Source organism: Chiloscyllium plagiosum, chromosome 31, assembly GCF_004010195.1.
Source record: "Chiloscyllium plagiosum isolate BGI_BamShark_2017 chromosome 31, ASM401019v2, whole genome shotgun sequence".
NCBI lineage: Eukaryota > Metazoa > Chordata > Chondrichthyes > Orectolobiformes > Hemiscylliidae > Chiloscyllium > Chiloscyllium plagiosum.
In genome coordinates, this window is record NC_057740.1 from 44,038,513 (window position 1) to 44,058,523 (window position 20,011).

The window sequence follows — 20,011 nt, forward strand, 5'->3', positions numbered from 1 at the left end:
CCCCATAACAACTGCAGTAACATCTTTGCGACAATTTCAGCTCCTGATTTAACTTACATCCGACATCCAGACTACTGTTTGGGGGTCTGTAGATAACTCCCAAGAGGGTCTTTTTACCCTTAGTATTTCTCAGCTCTATCCACACTGACTCTACATCCCCTGATTCTAGGTCCCCCCGCGCAAGGGACTGAATATCATCCCTTACCAACATGGCCACCCACCCCCTCTGCCCGTCAGTCTGTCCTTACGATAGCACGTGTAGCCTTCAATATTCATTTCCCAGGCCCTGTCCACTTGAAGCCACGTCTCAGTTATCCCCACAATATCGTATCTGCCAATTTCCAAAAGATCCTCAAGCTCATCCACCTTATTTCTAATGCTTCGTGAATTCATGTGTAGTATTTTTAATTTGTTACTGAATTTTTTTTAAAATAAGTCTCTGCGGCAGTTCCTCAAAGTAGTGTTCTAGGCCCAGCCATCTTCTGCTGTTTCATCAATGACATTCTCTCCATCATAAGGTGAGAAGTGGGGATGTTCACCAATGATTACACAATGTCCAAAGCCATTCACGACACCTCAGTTACTGAAGCAGTCCATGATCAAATGCAACACAATCTGGACAATATTCAGACTTTGCCTCAAAAGTGGCAAGTATCATTTGTGCCACACAAATGCCAGGCAATGACCACCTCCATTAAAAGACAATCTAACCACCATTCCTTGAAATTGAATGGCGTTACCAGTGCTGAACCATCCACTACCAAAAGCCAGGTATAACCATTGACCAGAAATGGACTGGACTAGCTGTATAAGTGGCATAGCTCTTAGAGAATGTCAGGGGAAAGAAATATTGCAGTGGGTAACTCACCTCCTGACTTTCAAAGGCTATCCACCATCGCCAAAGCACAAGTCAGGATAGTCATGGAATGGTCTACACAACGCTCAGCTGCATGACACCATCTAGGACAAATCAGCCCATTTGAATGGCATTACATTTACAAAAAGCCACTCTGTACAGCACCGCTCAGCAGAAACAAAATGATTATTTTAGCAGGCAAATGTGTGTAACTGAGAATGCAAAATCTTCATCTCCCTGTAGCAATAGTCAGACAGATCGACCAGCACACTGCCAAAACGGAAACTTCACAACCAGTAATTATGTTGTTTCAACTAGTTAGCTATACCATTCACAGCTCAAGATGCACTGGAGAAATTCACCAAGTTTGTTTAGATAATACCTTCCAAATCCACAACCGCTTCTGTTTTGATGGACAAGGGCAGCGGATACATGGAAACATCACCACCTGCAAACTTCCATCCAAGCCACTCACTATCCTCACTTGGAAATATATCACCATCATCTTCTCAAAGGCAACTAGAGCCTGGCAACAAATGCTGGCCTACTGAGCGACATTCACCAATGATTACACAATGTTCAAAGCCATTCACGACACCTGTTACTGAAGTAGTCCATGATTAAATGCAACACAATCTGGACAATATTCAGACTTTGCCTCAAAAGTGGCAAATACTATTTGTGCCACACAAATGCCAGGCAATGACCACCTCCATTAAAAGACAATCTAACCACGTCCCACAAGTAACTAAAGAAAAATAATGACCTGGGGTATTCCTCACTCTATTATCATATTGAAGCCAATTACAAGTAAATTTCATATTTAAGAGTAACGTTCTCCAGATGAAGGCAAGAAACCTACAATGGAACAAAATTACATGGGTATGAAGGAAAAGTCAACTAGGGTTGGTGGGGTAAACAAATTAAGGGAATGTTAGAAAATAAACAGTGGTAAACATTTAAAGAAGCAAAAGCAATTCAAAATATTCAAACAAAAAGATATCAAAATAAAAAATAAAACAAAAACCGAGTGACAGGTTCATCTGTACTTTATTAAGGAAATTAATATAAATAATAGATTAAAAGAGGCTTAAACTTTTCCACAGAGGAAAGTAGGAAACCTAAGATTTAGAAGAGGATTACCTAGCAAAAGAACAACCGAAAAGTTGTTACAGAGAAAAAATATGTATAAGTCTGAAAGTGGTCCTTGAACAGATTACACAAAAATTACAAGATGTGTAGATCTTCAGGACAAAGAATTTGACTATATAAGAAAAGAGCCCTGCAGCATCTGTTTAATGTATTGGTGAGACTGCACCTGAATATTGTGTACAATTTTGGTCGTCTTCTCTCAGGAAATAAATATTTGCACAGAGGGCCTTCAGTAGAGATTTACCAGATGAATCTCTGGGATGGGGAGAACATCTCATAACAGGAGAAACTGAGAAAACCAGACACTTATTCTCCAGAGTTTCAAAAGAATCAGAGGTGACCTCTCTGAAAATTACAAAATTTCTCAGAGCGTATGACACGTGGGTGTTGACGTGAGACAAAAAAAATGCTGATGCTGGAATCCAAAATAGACAGGAAGAAGGCTGGAAGAATACAGCAACCTGGCAGCATCAGAAGGTGGAGAAGTCGACGTTTGGGGTATAACTCTTCTTCTGGACTGGGGGTGGGTGTAGAGGAGTTGCAGATAAAGAGGGTGGTGGGGGCAGGGTGGTGAGGTGGAGATACATGAACCTCCACCTTAACCTCCTTCCACCTATCACATTTCCAATGCCCCTCCCCCAAGTCCCTCCTGCCTACCTTTTATCTTAGCCTGCTTGGCACATCTTCCTCATTCCCGAAGAAGGGCTCATGCCCAAAACGTCGATTCTCCTGCTCCTTGGATGCTGCCTCGATTCTCCTGCTCCTTGGATGCTGCCTGACCTGCTGCGCCTTTCCAGCAACACATTTTCAGCTGGAGATACATGAAGACAGGTAGAGGGTACAACCTGATTGGTCAATGGGAGAAATGAATCCAGTTGGTGGTAAGGAGGAGTGAAAGGGGACAAGGAGGGGCTGGGAACAGAGTCGGAATGGGGAGGGAGGTTATCTGAAATTAGAGAACGCAATGTTGAGTCTTTTCAGACTGTAGGCTGCCCAAGTGGAAAATGAGATGTCCCTCCAATTTGCGGTCTGGTTCGCTGTGGCAATGGTCATGTTGAAAAGAGTGGGATGGGGAAGTGAAATGGGCAGTGACTGGGAGGTCCAGTCAGCCCCCTGCAGGCCTGGCTACGATGCTCGGCAAACTGTTCCCTAAGTTTACATTAGGTCTCCCCGATGTAGAGAAGACCACATCGGGAGCACCTGATGCAGTAAACTAGACCGGAAGCGAGGCAAGTGAACCTCTGCCTCACTTGGAAGGACTGTTTGGGGCCCCAGATTGAGGTGAGGGGGACGGCATACCGGCAGATCTTGTATCTTTACCGGTTGTGGGGAAGGTACCTAGGGGTTCGGGGGTTCTTTGCCTTGCCCAAGGACCATTCCCTTTGACAGTCCTTGGTTTGCACCATTGTCCCCATCAACCCCCCCCCCCCAAACCCCAAGGTACTTTCCCCTGCAACTGGAAAAAATGCAAAATCTGAGATTATTAAGGCAGCTGTAGTACTATATTTAAAATTTACAGCATGATCAACATCAACATAGATTTACAAGGGTAAAATCTGTTTAAACAATTAAGATTTTGTTGAGGATTTTTCTAGCAATGTAGATAGATTTCAAACGGCAGTTGATAAGAGCTCAGGAGTGGCATGTTCTGAGATAAGGATAGGTATGGTAAATTACATGAACCTTGGATGACCAAGGATGTTATGATTTTGGTCAAAAAGATAAAGGAACATATATAAGGTTGAGGAGGATGGGAACTGACAAAGCCCGTGCAGTATATAAGTAGGAAAGAACTTAAGCAAAGAATTACAAGGGCTAAAAGGGGTCATGAAAAGTCATTAGCAAACAAGATTAAGGAGAATCCCAAGGTCTTTTATACAAATATAAAAAGCAAGAGGGTAGCCAGGGAAAGGGCTGACCCACTCAAGGACAAAGGTGGAAATCCATGTGCGGAGCCAGAAGAGGTAGGCAAGATCCTTAACAAATACTTTGTGTCAGTATTCACCAAAGAGAAGGAATTGAAGGAATATGATCTCAGGGAAAGGGTAGGTCGAATTTCTAAGCCAAATTGCTATTAAGAATGAAGGGCTATTGTGCATCTTAACAAGTATTAAGATAATTAAATACCCGGGTCTTGATGAGATCTATCTCAGAACATTGAGGAAGACAAGAGAACGATTTGCTGGAGCACTGACAGACATCTTTGTATCTTCATTGGTTCTTCTCCAGTCCACTAGCCAATGTTGTCCCATTGTTTAAAAAGGATAAGAGGGATAATCCAGCAAATTACAGGCCTGTGAGCTTCACATCAGTGGTAGGGAAATTTTTGGAGAAGATTCTCAGGGAGATTTACAGGGGAACCTCAATAATCCGAATACCAATTAGCCGAAAATCAGATTATCCGAAGGAGATCTCGAGGTTCTGACAGAAACATTATACTAAAGCTGTGTGTCCAACACTTATCGCATCTTTTGTTTACAGTGATTAAAAGTGCTGCCGAGAACAGTCCTGGACTGATGAGAGAACAAGCACTGTCTTTAAATGGCAAACCTCCCACCTGCACTCTCTCGCTTCCCACACATTCCATTGAGTTCTAAACAACGGTGTACCCTAAACCCCTGTTCCCCAGATAATCTCTCAAACATGGTCCTGCACAGGGCAAAGGTGGAACCTGTCAAAAAGTTGCTGTAAAATGTTGTGCATGCGAGAGACTCACCCCCCCAAAAGACAGTAGCAATCTTGTTGTGGGTGTCGGGGGGGTCGGTGTTGAAAGGGTCTGGGGGGTGGGGGGGTCGGTGTTGGGGGTGGGTGGAGGCTCACGTGCAGTGTGCTGCTGCCTACTCTGAACAGGGAGCAGATTTAATACAAAACTCCGAGCCACAGAAGAAAGGCATTGAATTGATTAACTGAATAATCAATTATCCAAACGAAATAGTGCCCGCCTATCTCGTTTGGATAATCGAGGTGCTCCTGTATAAGCATTTAGGAGCAAGTGGACTGATTAGCATGGTTTTGTCCGGGGGAGGTCATGCCTCACTAACTTGATTGAGTTTTTTGAGGTGACAAAGATGATTAATGAGGGAAAAGCAGTTGACGCTGTCTATATGGACTTCAGTAAAGCCTTGGACAAGGTCCCACATGGTACAAAAGACGAGGACACATGGTATCATGAGTGAGCTGACAAGATGAATACATAATTGGCTCAGTCATAGGAGACAGAGGGTAGCAGTGGACGAATACTTCTCAGAATGAAGGGCTGTGACTAGTGGTGTTCCACAGGGATCAGTGCTGGGACCTCTGCTGCTTGTAGTCTACATAAATGATTTGGAAGAAAGTGTAGCTGATCTAATTTGTAAGTTTGCGGATGATACAAAGCTTGGTGGAGTAGTGGATAGCAAGGAGGACTGTCAGAAGATACAGCAGGATATAGATCAATTGGGGGCATGGACAGAAAAATGGCAGATGGAGTTTAATCCAGACAAATGTGAAGTGATGCTTTTTGGAAAATCAAGTGCAATGGAAATTATAGAGTGAATGGCAGAACCCTTAGATGTATTGATATGCAGAGATATCTGGGTGTGCGGTTCCAGAGATCACTGAAGGTGGTAGCGCAGGTAGATAAAGTAGTTAAAAAGGCCTATGGCATGCTTGCTTTCATTGAGAGTGGCATTGCGTATAAGGATAGACAAGTTACGCTGCAGCTTTATAGAACTTTTGTAAGGCCACACTCGGAATGTTGTTTACAGTTCTGGTAACCACACTACCAGAAGGACGTGGGCACTTTGGAGAGGGTACAGAAAAGGTTTACCAGGGCATTGCCTGGTTTGTGGGATTTAGTTGTGAAGAAAGGTTGGATTGACTGGGTTTGTTTCCACTGGAACTCAGGAGGTTGAGGACCGATCTAATAGAAGTTTGTAAGATTGTAAATGGCATAGATAGAGTGGAAAGTTTAAGGATTTTTCCCTCAAGGTGGCCAGGTTCAATGTGTGTGGGGGGGGAGGTTCTGAAAGAAATGTGCGAGGCATGTTTTCACACAAAGGGTGGGGAGTGCCAGGAACACAATGCCAGAGGTGGTGGTGGAATCAGACACAATAGCAGCTTTCAAGAAGCACCTGGACGAAGACATGGCGGCACGGTGACTCAGTGGTTAGCACTGCTGCCTCAAAGTGCCAGGAATCTGGGTTCGATTCCAGCCTCAGGCGACTGTCTGTGTGGAGTTTGCACATTTTCCCTGTGTCTGCATGGGTTTCTGCCAGGTGCCTCAGTTTCTTCCCACAATCCAAAGATATGCAGGTTAGGAGAACTGGACATGCTACATTGCCCGTAGTGTTCAGGCATGTGTTAGTTAGGGGTAAATGTAGAGTAATAGAGTAGGGGAATAGGTTTTTGTGATACTCTTCAGAGGGTCAGTGTGGACTTGCTGGGCTGAAGGGTCTGTTTCCACACTGTAGGGATTCTAATTCTATGAGTCTATGAACAAGAAAGGAATAGAGGGATATGGATCCTATAAGAAAGTCAGTTTTAATATGGAAGGGCATATTATGTCAGTGCAGGCTTGGAGGGTCGAAAGGCCTGTTCCTGTGCTGTATTATTCTTTATAAACAGGAATCAGATGTAGTATTCAGAGGTACCTCGATTATCCAAATATCAATTATCTGAATATTGGATTATCCAAAGGAGGAGATCTCCAGTTCCCAATAGTAACCTTTTCTTAAGACGTGTTTCCAACACTGATCGCGCCTTTTGTTTACAACTGAAACTAGTACATCAATGTCTGTTATTCATACAAAAGAATAACATTTGTAAGGAGCACACAAAGAGGCTGCAAAGAGATATAAACATAGGCTAAGTGACTGAGAAACAAAACAGATGGAGTGTAATGTGGGGAATTGAGAGCTTACTCAAATTGGTGGCAAATGTTGTTAAAAAATGTTAAACTTTTAAATATTGTTCTTTGAATCAGAGGTCACTTTGGTGTGAAAGCAGGTCATTCAGCCCAATTAGTCCATACCAACCCTCTGAACAACATCTCACTCAGATCCACCACTCTATGCTAATCCCTGTAAACCTGCATTTCCTCTGGCTAATCCACCTAGCCTGCACATTCCTGGACACGATGGATAATTTAGCATGGCCAGTTCACCAAACCTGCACACCTTTGGAGTGTGGAAGGAAATTGGAGCACCTGGAAAAGACCCACACAGGGGGCACGCACAAATGTGCAGTCTGCCACGGGTAAAATCAAACCACTGAGCCACTCTTATTGCAGACTTGGATCTAAATATAGAAGGATCACAAAGTTAGCATGGAGGTGCGTCAAACAAACAATTAGAAAAGCCTTGATTTCAAAGGATTAGAGTATAGGTGTATGTCTTGTTACAGCTGCATAGGGCTTTGATGAGAACACACCAGCAGTTTTGTGCTCCATACCAGAGCAATGATATCCTAGCATTAGAGGCAAAACAGCAAACCTTCACTGGATTTGTTCCTGAGATGAAGGAGTTATCTTAGGATGAGAACCCGAATAAATTGGGTCTAGATACACTCAAGTTTAAAATGAGTGGTGGGCTCATTGAAACATAAGTTGGTGAAACGGCTTGACAAGTTAGACACAGAGTTGGTTTCCTTTGGCTGGGGAATACTGAACATGATGGCACTGTCTCAGGGTCAGGGGCTGATTATTTAGGACTATAATGAAGAGAATTGACTTCATTCAATAGGATATGAATGGCTGGAATTCGCTCCCATAGAAGGTTGAGGATGCTTCACGATTAAATAAGCTTAAAGCTAAAATAGGCAGATTTTTGCTTACTCGGTGAATTAAAGAATATAAGGAATAGACACAAAAATGTTGAGTTGGAAGATTAGCCATGACCAGCTGAATAACAGAGCAACCTCATGGGGATGTATGGTGCTCTCAGCTCCTCTTACGGTCTGTGTAGATGACCATGCTTGCAACAGTGTCAGGCATACATAAAACTGAGGTATGAGAGGAACCAACCTTGTAATTCGCTCTGTTTTCTAGCATTACATGGCAAACAGAAGAAGCAGGAGGAGAAAGTGAGGACTGCAGATGCTGGAGATTAGAGCTGAAAATGTGTTGCTAGAAAAGCGCAGCAGGTCAGGCAGCATCCAAGGAACAGGAGAATCGACGTTTGGGCATAAGCCCTTCTTCAGGAAGCCCTTCTCCTGTTCCTTGGATGCTGCCTGACCTGCTGCGCTTTTCCAGCAACCCCTTTTCAGCTCGAAACAGAAGAAGCATGCTACTAACAGAAGTATGTATTCTAACAACCAACAGATCAGATCAAGTATACAGTCTTCGCAAATCTTGTTGTGATTAATGGTTGGCAATGGAAGAACAGGCTCTATAAACATCACCATTTTGAATGACGTAGGAACCCAACAATGTAACAGACAAGATGCAAATATTTGCAACCACCTTCAGCCACAAGTGCCATGTGAATGATCCACTTAGCCTTCTGAGATCCCAGCTCAGATGATAACCATCAGCCAATTTGATTTACCCCACGATATCAAGATATGGCCTAGTACACAGCATACAGAAATGGTTATGGGGCCCTGATGACATCCTTGCTTTATGCTGAAGACTTATGTAGAACTTTTCATTCTTGTAGGCAAGTTGCTCCAGCACAGCTGCAAATTTGGTATCAACCTGACAATGTGCCTGGTCCTAAAAAGCAGGATAAATTCAAGTTAGTTAATTATCAGCTGATCAACCCACTTAAGATATTAAAGGTTTAATTTGCTCTGCTGACCTGCAGGAAATTGGATGTCCTGAGGCTAGGGTGGGATGTCTCTGTCTTACAGGTAGAATGTAAGAAATTTACATTCCCATCCCTTGCCATTCAGAGCCATTATTCAGAGTAAAGGAATTACATTATCATCCCCCATTCAGAAATCAACAGTAACACTGCAGTTGGAATTTTGACTACTCCCCTGCAGTTTAAAAAAAAACAATTCACAACAAATTTAGCCATTAAGGGATGATTTACATTACATTGTTTCTGGAGATGATCAGGTCAGTGTGTCTTGACTGTGGGGGAGTGGCTGGGGGTTGTCTTGTGGGCATTACTGACTGTGATGTAAAGATTTTGTATAAAGGAAGAACAGGTTCCTTTGTTCAGAGAGATCCTTTGACACTGCTCAACAAGCCCTGCGAAGTGTGTTAAAGGGTTTCTCCAGAAAACCTGTACTGTACTGTGCTTAATAGACTTTAGGTTGTTCACAGAAGTTGGCGTGTTGCAGTTGCATCAAGTGTGTAAGAATCTCAGGAAAAAAGAACATAACACACTCACTTATCAACAAAGTGATACAGCGTATTCACCACAGTGATATCAAACAGCAGTACGCAGCAATAACCTGCTCACATGTTCAGTTTGGGCTTCACCAGTGCCTCGATCAACCAGCTTTCTAGAAAAGTCTATTTAGTATAATTCAAACTTTAGCAAGACAATTTTCGATGGAATAAGTTCGTTATTGCTCCTAGCAGGGTATAAAAAGTGATATGAAATCTGACTCTGCTACTCATACATTAAAATAGACAAAAACACAGCAGTAATATCCGCAATATTACTGAGCCATTTCTCCCTCCTCAAAAGGCGCCACTTTCAAGAGTTTGAGGCTTTGAATGAAGAGCCTGCAAGTTTGTGTTGCCAGTGTGTGCATTTGAGAAAAATTGTTAGAAATATTAATTTTCTGTATGAAAGGCTTATGATTGGAGGGTCAGCACCCTCATTTGAACATGACCTCACCTCGCTTGTGCTGCTCTTGTGTTTCTTGGGAACCCCCATTAAATGGATCCTGTGCAGTGGGATTCATCGTGCTCTGGTGCAGAGCAGAATCTGAATTGGTCCTGAAATTAAAATATATGGATCATTTGTGACAATCAGCTGCAAGTGTGACAGATTGAGTAAACCAGATAGATTAGAAAACAACAGTGAAAGGTGGTTTAAAAAAGCTTAATTCTAAAAAAGAGAAACTTCCATATAATCCACGTTTTGCAGGACAGCAACAGTCCTGCCATCATCTTTAATTCTTTGTCGACATCCTACAAAATGTCATTCAGTCTTGCTTTCTGGGAGGAAGAGTGCAGATCAGTTTAATGCTCAGAACAGATGAGACAACGAAAAGGTGAATGAGATACCGTATAAAGCACTACACATCCACAGTATCTACATGCTTGTAAAGTCAATAGTAAAATACATCTGATCTTTCTGCACACAGTTGCCAGTTTTTCCCTCTTATCACCCCTCTTGTCCCAATGGCTTTTCTCTGTCCCCTCTATCTCCTCCTACCTGTATTTGATGATCCACCTGCATTTGTTCCCCTGGAATAGGAGCCACTCTGCCACTTTTTCCCATTGTCCCTGGGAACAGCCTAACTACCCCCCATCTTTGCAGTTGGTGTTAAAGTCTAAATATAGCAAGGTATTAAACTCTTAGCTCAGATCACATGAACTTTTCATCATTATGACATCATTTGCAACAGATAGACTTGAGATTGGAAGTTTAATTTAGGAAAAGTGTCACTCACCTTCGCCAGCTGGTGTCAGCTGGGGGCGACAGATAGACCGAACCATATGGACAGCTGTCTGCGTGCTGTGGAGTCAAGGAAACTTCAGAGAACAGAACGAATTCTGCAACAAACTGTTCACTGCGCAGAAAATTAAACATTTTACACAGAGCTCCTCTCCTCTGGAGCAATACTTACTGCAATAATAACCCAATTAAAACCTTCCCTCACCAAGCAACCCTGTTTCAATCTCCTTAACATCACTCAACTCTGTCACTGCCTCCGTGCATCTGCTGCTCAAATCCTAATTCATGCCCTTGTTATCTCTGAAATCATGGAATAAGCAGCCCTGAAGACAGTCATTTGGCCCAGTGAGATTCTACACTCTTTCAAACAGCAAGCATGTTAGAACATTTCTCCCATTTTGTTCCCACATCCCTGGAATTATTTTTCTCCAAGGACCCTTTGAAGACGACTAATGAACCTGCTTCCATCTCCTGAGCCAGCACCACATGCCAAATCTGACTCAAGTTTGCAAACTTTGCTTTCTTCATGTCAGCTCTGATTCTTCTGCCAAAAACCTTGTCCCCTTCGACATTTTACTCTAAGGACTGTACTCCCAGCTTGTCCAGCCTATCCACCTTAACTGTAAGTTCTCATTTCTGGAACTATTTTAGAAATTCTTTTCAGTACCTTAACTTACTTCTTTAAGCATGGTGTTCAAAAATACGCACAACACTAACTGGGACTAAAGTGAGTTTTAGCTGAAAATGTGTTGCTTGGAAAGCGCAGCAGGTCAGGCAGCATCCAAGGAGCAGGAGCATCGACGTTTCGGGCATGAGCCTTTCTTCAGGAGCCCTTCTTCAGGAATCCATTCCTGAAGAAGGGCTCATGCCCGTAACGTTGATTCTCCTGCTCCTTGGATGCTGCCTGACCTGCTGCGCTTTTCCAGCAACACATTTTCAGCTCCGATCTCCAGCATCTGCAGTCCTCACTTTCTCCTAAAGTGAGTTTTATGCAGGCTTACTGCAAATTTCTGGCTTTCACACACCATCCCTCTAGTTATAAAGCCAAGGATCCTCTTTGCTTAATTAATTGCTTTTGTAATCTGTCTTATTTCCTTTACAGATTTCGCCACAAACATCAATTCTGTTTCTTCTGGCATCAGAAGAATCTTTATTTCTTAAAATCATTCACCACTCAGTTAATCTAAATTGGCTCCTAATCTGGCAACTCTGCAATTTTAAAATATTTATGTTCAAAAATCTATGGCCTTACCAGAGCTTATTTTTATGAGCGCAATCTATCCTACAACCCTCTGACATCAGGGCCATGAATGCGACTGCCTAGGGCATAGGCTCTGGAATTCTCTCCTGAAATCTCACCATCTCCTTTCTACTATCAAAATGTTTTTATAACCAGCTTTGTTAAATTAATTTTTCATTATCTCCCTCTCGCAATATCTTTTTGTGACTTGGTGTCAAAAGTTGTTTGGAATCCTCCTGTGAATACCTTGAGATACCACTTAATCACAAGTGGGTTTGCCATTTTGTATTTCGGTCAGTTCAATAGCTCAATAGAATGTACTTCACCTAATTTAGTCTATTCATTGTTCACAATACTGCATGAATCCATATAAGATTCTGTAAATCTGTTTTTTAGATTAGAATATGAACATTTGGCACAGACAGTCTCACACAGGGCACCTCACACCTTCAATGCATTATCTGGGATGACAACACCAATTGTTTAAGTTCACTCGAGAATGTAACTTTAAAAAAGTTCTGCAATTTACACATGAAAGAACTGAAACCAACATGTTTATTCCAAACGATAACGGACTTTACAAATAATTCAGGTCTTTTTCAACATATAATTTCAGTTACATCACATTGTAAATGTTGCTATGAATTCTGATTAGATTAGATTCCCTACAGTGTGGAAACAGGCCCTTCGGCCCAACAAGTCCACACCAACCCTCTGAAGAGCAGCTCACCCAGATCCATTCCCCTACATTTACCCCTGACTAATGCACCTAACGCTACGGGTAATTTAGCATGGCCAATTCACCTAACCTGCACATCTTTGGACTGTGGGAGGGGTGAATTGAACCCGGGTCCCTGGCACCGTGAAGCAGTAGTGCTACCCACTGAACCACTGTGCAGCTCACGGTGTCTTATGATCTTATACTCCACAACTATCTGATGAAGGAGCAGCGCCCTGAAAGCTAGTGCCTCCAAATAAACCTGTTGGACTATAACCTGGCATGGTGTGGTTTTTGACTTTGTACATCCTCTATATTAGGAAGATGAAAGGCAGAGTGGGTGAATACTTTGCGGCTTTCTACACTTGGCCGTTAAAAACAACCTGAACTTTTAGTTGCCTGTCACTTCAACATACCACTATGTACTCTGGCCAACATTTATGTATCAATAAAATAAAATAAGAACTGTGGATGGTGGAAATCTGAAACAAAAACAAAAATTGCTGGAAAAATTCAGAAGGTCTAGCTGCATCTGCAGAGATAAACCAGAGTGAACACGGAATCCAGTAACCCTTCTTCAGGACTTTTCCAAAGCTGGATCAGCAACACCTCATCTTTCGCTTGGGAACCTTACAGCTTTTAGGACTCCAATATTGACTTTAATGATTTTACAGCATGAACATCTCCTTCCATGTCTATTACCCACCCCTACATCTTAGAGTTTGCCAATGAAATGGGTTTCTTAGATCCAACAGCCAATTCATTTTCACCTATTCAGGCATTATCACCAATCAAGATTCTTTTTTTCTAGGGCTCACCATTTTCAATCACCCCACCCCAGCTTTTTCTGACTCCCTTTCCGCCAGCTGCTAAGTCCTTTGTCCCTCAATCCTTGTCATCAGCATAAATAGCACCTTTAACTAGATGCTATCAGCTCTGAAGGGTCACTGGACTTGAAATGTTAACTCTGCCTTCTTTCCACAGATGTTGTCAGATCTGCTCAGTTTCTACAGTTAATTCCTGTTTGCATGCTTTACAACAAAATAAACATGATTTTGTTCCCATTGTGGAGATGTGACTGCAGGGTGATCAAAACTAGGAACTATATATAAAAGGATATTGCACATTTAGAAGGGACAGGTAAAAAAGAAAGGAGGTAATGATAAGGAGGGATGGGATTAGTGGATTAGAGAAAGAGACTCAGATTGGAAAGAAGTGTACAGTCTGGGCAAGTCTAAGAAACAGCAAGGGGTAGGAAAATTTGGAAGTAGTTGTTTACAAATGCATCCAGGAGGGTTTCTTCAAACAATATGTAGATAGTCCAACTAGGTAAGGGATCATAGACTTTTTACAGGGGAATGAGCCTGGCTCAGAGATTGAAGTTTCAGTGGGGGAGCATTTTGGGACAGTGATCATAATTCCTTAAACTTTAAGATAATTACGTATAAGGATAAGACTGGTCCTCAGGTGAAAGTGCTAAACTGGTGAAATTAGATTGGGGTAGATGTTTTGTGGGTAAATCCACATCTGACATATGAGAGTCTTCTAAAGGACATTGCTCAGAATTCAGAACCAGCAAGTTACTGTGAGGATAAAAGAAAAGGATAGTAAGATTCGGGAATCTTGGACAACAAGAGATATTGAGAAAGTTGAGTCAATGAGAAAGGTAGCACTCATAAGGTTCAGGAAACTGAAATCAAACAAGACTCTTGTGAAATATAAAGGCAACAGAAAATAACTTAAAATAAGAAATTGGGAGGGCTAGAAAGGCCAATAATGTCCCGGCAAGTAGCATTAAGGAAAATCTCAAGGCATTTTATACATATATTAGGAGCAAGAGATAACTAGCGAAAGAGTAGGTCCATTCAAGGACAAAGGAGGGAATATATACATGGAGCCAGAGGAAGCTGGTGAGGTCCTTAATGAGTACTTTGCATCGGTATTCACAAAGGAGAAGTACATGAATGATGCTAAGGTTAGGGAAGGGTATGTTGCTATCCTGTGGCATGCTGATATTAAAGAGGAGGTAGCTTTGGGCTTGAATACATTTGAAAAATATTAAAGTAGATTAGGGGTCAGATGAGATCAATCCCAGAATAGTGAAGGAGCAAGGGAGGAGATTTCTGGGGCATTGACAGAGATCTTCGTCTCCTCTTTATCCTCAAGACTGGAGAATAGCTAGTGCTGATCGTTTGTGTAAGATATGCAACAGGGATAATCCAGGAAATTATAGGCCACACGTCAGTGGTAGGAAAATTATTGGGAAAGATTTTTAAGGACACTGTTTATTTGCATTTGGAAAAGAATGGATTTATTAGGGATAGTCAGCCTGGCTTTATGAGGGAGAGATCTTGTCTCTCAAATTTGATTTTCTTTTTTGAGAAAGTGATGAATATGATTAGGGGAGGGTAAGGCAGGGGAGGGTAAGGCAGGGGAGGGTAAGGCAGTGGATGTTGCCTACATGGACTTTACTAAAGCATGGGACAAGGTCTAGTAATAGGCTGGTCCAGAAGATTAAGTCACATGGGATCCATGCTAAGTTGGCAAACTGGATACGCAATTGACAAATATGAGGCAGAAGGTAGCTCTGGATGGATGCTTTTCTGACTGAAAGTCTATGACTAGTCGTGTTCCACAAGCATCAGTGCTGGTATATATATAAAAATGACTTAGATGAAAATGTAGGTGATCTGATTAGTAAGTCTGCAGATGACACAGAAATTGGTGAAGATATGGATAATGATGATTATCAAAATTACAGCAGGACATAAATCAGTTGGAAAGTTGGGCGGAGAAATGGCAGATGGAGTTTAATCTAGACAACTGTAAGGTGATGCATTTTGGGAGGTCAAATGCAAGAGGAAAGTATACAGTTAATTGCAGGACTCTGTACAGTATTGACATACAAATGGATCTTGGGGTGCAAGTCCATAGCTCCCTGAAAATGACAACACAAGTGAATAAGGTGATAAAGAAGGCACACAACATGCTTGCCTTCATTGGTCAGGGCGTTGAGGATAAAAGTTGGCAAATCATGTTGCAGCTAAGACTTTAGTTGGACAACATTTTTATTATTGTGTGCGGTTCTGGTCCCCACGCTATAGGAAAGATGAGGAGACTTTAGAGAGGCTGCAAAAGAGGTTTACCAGATGTTACCTGGATAAGAGCGCATTATAAGGAGAGACTGGACAAACTTGGATTGTTTTCACAAGAGTGTTAGAGGCTGACGGATAACCTGATAGAAGTATATAAAATTATGAGATGCGTGGCTATTGTGGATGTCGGAATCTTTTTCAAGTAAAATACCAGGGGGCATAGGTTTTAGTGGAAAGGGGACAAATTTAAGGGAGAGGTGCGAGGAAAGTTTTTTTTAAAACACAGATGGTGGCAAGTGCCTGGAATCCGCTGCCAGAAAGGTGGTAGAAGCAGATACGTTAGTAAAGTTTAAGAGGCATTTAGACAGACACGTGACAAGCTGGGAATATAGGGATGCAAACCACATGCAGCCAGATGGGGTTAGTTTAGAATGGCATTGTGACCCGCACAGACATGGTGGACCAAAGGGCCTGTTCCCATGCTGTATTGTTCTATGATCTAAACAGTAGTAGTTACAGAGGTCATGGTATAAATCAGGAAATTAGAAGTGCTTATAGCAGAAGGGAATGCAATAATTATGGATAATTTCAATTTTGCTATGAATTGGAGAATTTTAAAGACAATTATTGCATTCCCTTCTGCTTTAAGCACTTCTAATTTCCTGATTTATACCATGACCTATGTAACTACTACTGTTTAGATCATAGAACAATACAGCATGGGAACAGGCCCTTTGGTCCACCATGTCTGTGCGGGTCACAATGCCATTCTAAACTAACCCCATCTGGCTGCATGTGGTTTGCATCCCTATATTCCCAGCTTGTCACGTGTCTGTCTAAATGCCTCTTAAACTTTACTACTGTGGGCAAAGAATTCCTGCAATGTATTCAGGCACTATTTTCAAGCAACCTGTTGACAAAACAAGTTTGGTATGGGTTACTCTAGATCTAGGTTAAATTAGATTACTTACAGTATGGAAACAGGCCCCTTGGCCCAACAAAACCACACCGACCCTCCGAAGAGCAACCCACCCAGACCCATTCCCCTACACTTACCCCTTCAACTAACACTATGGGCAATTTAGCATGGCCAATTCACCTAACCTGCACATTTTTTGGACTGTGGGAGGAATGCGGAGCACCCGGAGGAAACCCACGCAGACACGGGGAGAATGTGCAAACTCCACACAGACAGTTGCCTGAGGCGGGAAATGAACCCAGGTCTCTGTTGCTGTGAGGCAGCAGTGCTAACCACTGTGCCGCCCACACAGTAGAGCATCAGGAGAAAAGGCTAATTAATAAACTTGCTGTAAAAAAAAATCATTAGTGACCATAGCATTACACGATTTCCCAATGTTTGAAAATATGTGATCAATTTGAAACCAGGGTGTTGAATCTTAACAAGGACATTATGAAGTTATGAGAAGAAAGGTGGCTGCTGTTGGTTACAAAATTGCATTAATGATTCAATATAGACAGATGACATCAGGTACCAAAGAATTACTGCTTGGTTTTGAAAAAAAACACAATTCCTTTAAGGGACAACACACAACAGGAATATTGACAGTATTGTTAGTAGCAGTACACAAGTAGTACTGAGAAATTAGTGGGACTGAAAGTTGACAGATCCACCAGAGGGTAAAAACAATGACTGCAGATGCTGGAAACCAGATTCTGGATCAGTGGTGCTCGAAGAGCACAGCAATTCAGGCAGCATCCGACGAGCAGCAAAATCGACGTTTCGGGCAAAAGCCCTTCATCAGGAATGATTCCTCCTGAATGCAGAAAAGATTTACAAGCACATTATCAGAACTGGAGGGTTTGAGTTATAAGGAGAGGCTGAAAAGACTGGGACTTTTCTCACTAGAGCATAGGAGATTGAGAGGTGACCCAAGAAAGGTTTATAAAATTATGAGGGACATAGGTAAGATTAATAGCAAAGGCCTTTTTCCCTAGAGGGCATAATTTTAAGATGACAGAAGACAGATTTAAAAGTACCTAATGGGCAACTTTTTCACACGAGGGTGGTTTGTATGTGAAATGAACTATCAGATGAAGTGCGGGACAGGTACAGTTACAACACTTAAAAGAAATCTGACAGGTAGGTAAATAGGAAAGGTTTAGGGATATGGGCCAAACTCAGGGAAATGGGACAAGTTTAGCTAGGAAAACTTGGGCAGCATAGATGAGTTGGACCGAAGAGTCTATTCCCATGCAGTATGACTATAATCATAAATATTATCAAACCAATGCTCATTAAATTTAAACACTGCGTTAATTTCATATGGGTAGCAACATTATATATTTAACAGAAAACAAGATTAATATTTTCTAAGAAAAACAATGCATATCAAGGTGTTACATATAGTAAAATACTTCCTAATTAGTGCGTAATAACTGAGCAAAAAGACCACTTGTGTTTCTTTGAGAGCAAAATTATGGCATGACAAAGCATAAGTACTTCTCATGAAAACATTCCCTGTTGCAAAACTGATTTCTCAATGATCCAGAGGCAAGGACAGCACCTATCAAAGAGATCTTCAGCACTAGACCCAAACATATCAAAGCAACATGATTTTACCTGGCAGTACTGGTGAGAGATCCTCACCAAAGGTCATTGCCCTCAATCCTTCATGTTCTGGATAATATTTCAGTGTCCACACCACATTGACAGAGGAAGGATATCTGGCGCCCGTGTTTGTCAATAGGAATGGCACGGCGGTGTGGTGATCCTAGTCGATTTCGATCCCTGTAGACCCGGTCAACCAAGCCATGATGCCTGGTTGATCTACTAGTGTCCAAGGTAGATGACTGGAACGGAGTCTGCAACATAAATGCAGGGGAGTCCTTCAGTATTCTGCACTATATTTAAATTTGAATTGCTTTTTAGTTTCCTCCTTATTTAAAGGACTAAGTGCAGGATTTAGATTTTTATAGATCATATATTTTGCCTGAAATTTGCCCCTTGGCAACTAGTTTTAGGCTTATCATGGAATTCATTGCCAAAGACTGGAGTTCGTTTAATCTAGTTAAAAGTTAACTATAAATGAGGAAAATTTTTACTTTAACCCAAAAGCTTACTACAGACTAATTAGATTCCTGCAGCACATCCTCAGTCAGTGTTGGGTTGTGTATGGTACACATTTAAGTCCATCAGGAGAGATAGACCGGTCGACCAATGCATCATGATTAGTGACAGGAATACTGACGTTTTCTCATTTCTTAACCAGCTTACATTGCAATCGATTGAACAAAAGCTACAAAGTTTTCAATGGCATGAGACAAACTCATGGCAAAGTTTCTGTAAAAAGTAAGCAGATTGCCGGTATTTGGACATAGCATATAACTGGACTGAGACCCCCTGCCTGTTACATTGATGTCTGGTCAAGAGGGGAAATTGAAGAAGAAATTGAGAATCACTAAGATGTAATGAAGGATTTTAAATTTAAATCCAAGTCTTAATTGCAGGTAAGCTCACTGATATAAAACATTAACACTTTTTTTCTATGACGATCTTGCCTTGCCTGATGAGTGTTTCTCGCTGAGTGCACGTATTTCAAACTTTCAGCATCCATAGTAATTTGCTTGCATTGCAGTTGATCTCACTTATTTACATGTCAACTCTGCCAAATATATATTCAATATTAGCAGGACCATTTCTTGCTGTTCCTGGTCTTCAACAATATCTCTACTCAATAATATTAATGAGCTGACTGCTGCTGTATAGTCTTTCTTTCAGAGACAAGGCAGGTATCAATTCCCTACCTTGTGACTGAGAGATCAAATGTAAAAAAAAAAATCAATTCTTACAAGCACAAAAAGACAGCATAAACTTGAGGCATCCTCTGTTGAGAGTGCGATGATGATGCCCTGCAATGGTACTGACAGCTGAGCGGCCCAGGAAACAAGTGAAGAAATACAGGCAATTGACTAGGATAAAAAGCAAGCCGCTTACAATCTCTGTACAGAGAAATTCACTTAGTCCCTCACAACACTAACTTCACTCATCTCATGTTTGTGGGTTACTGAATAGAAACACAAATTCTGTCTAAGAACTGAAACTTGGAAATGGGTGATTTTAGCAGGCACCAATGTGTTGGTCAGGATACAGAATTCATCAGCAATTATCAGTTCAGCCTGAGCAACACAATATCTTGATGCATGAATAACCCTGTTCTACTACACCACCAAAACACAATCTCAGGAGCGACACCAAGCCTGTAGGTAGGAACACTGTTCTCAGTACCTGAGAATCCAAGACTCTCAACGTGATCTACAGCAACTCTCAACCAGACCTGATTTAATTTATCCAATAGGTAACAGTGCGGCAAATTAAACAATAGCATGTTGAGCAGGAGACAAAAAACAATATTGGGCAGAATCCGCGTTTTC

General features: G+C 41.7%; 1 protein-coding gene across 3 annotated transcripts in view; it reads right to left on the reverse strand.

Annotated features, from left to right (window-relative positions):
* The window catches only part of LOC122565518 (CREB-regulated transcription coactivator 1-like), a 155,803-nt gene that overhangs the window by 107,425 nt on the left and 28,367 nt on the right, over positions 1 to 20,011 (reverse strand). For all 3 annotated transcript variants that reach the window (XM_043721565.1, XM_043721564.1, XM_043721566.1), the window contains exons 3-5: positions 18,305 to 18,442; positions 10,562 to 10,623; positions 9,781 to 9,881 (exon numbers count right to left, since the gene is read on the reverse strand). In XM_043721565.1, the coding sequence (XP_043577500.1) occupies positions 9,781 to 9,881; positions 10,562 to 10,623; positions 18,305 to 18,442 (301 nt within the window). The remainder of the gene's footprint in view (positions 1 to 9,780; positions 9,882 to 10,561; positions 10,624 to 18,304; positions 18,443 to 20,011) is intronic.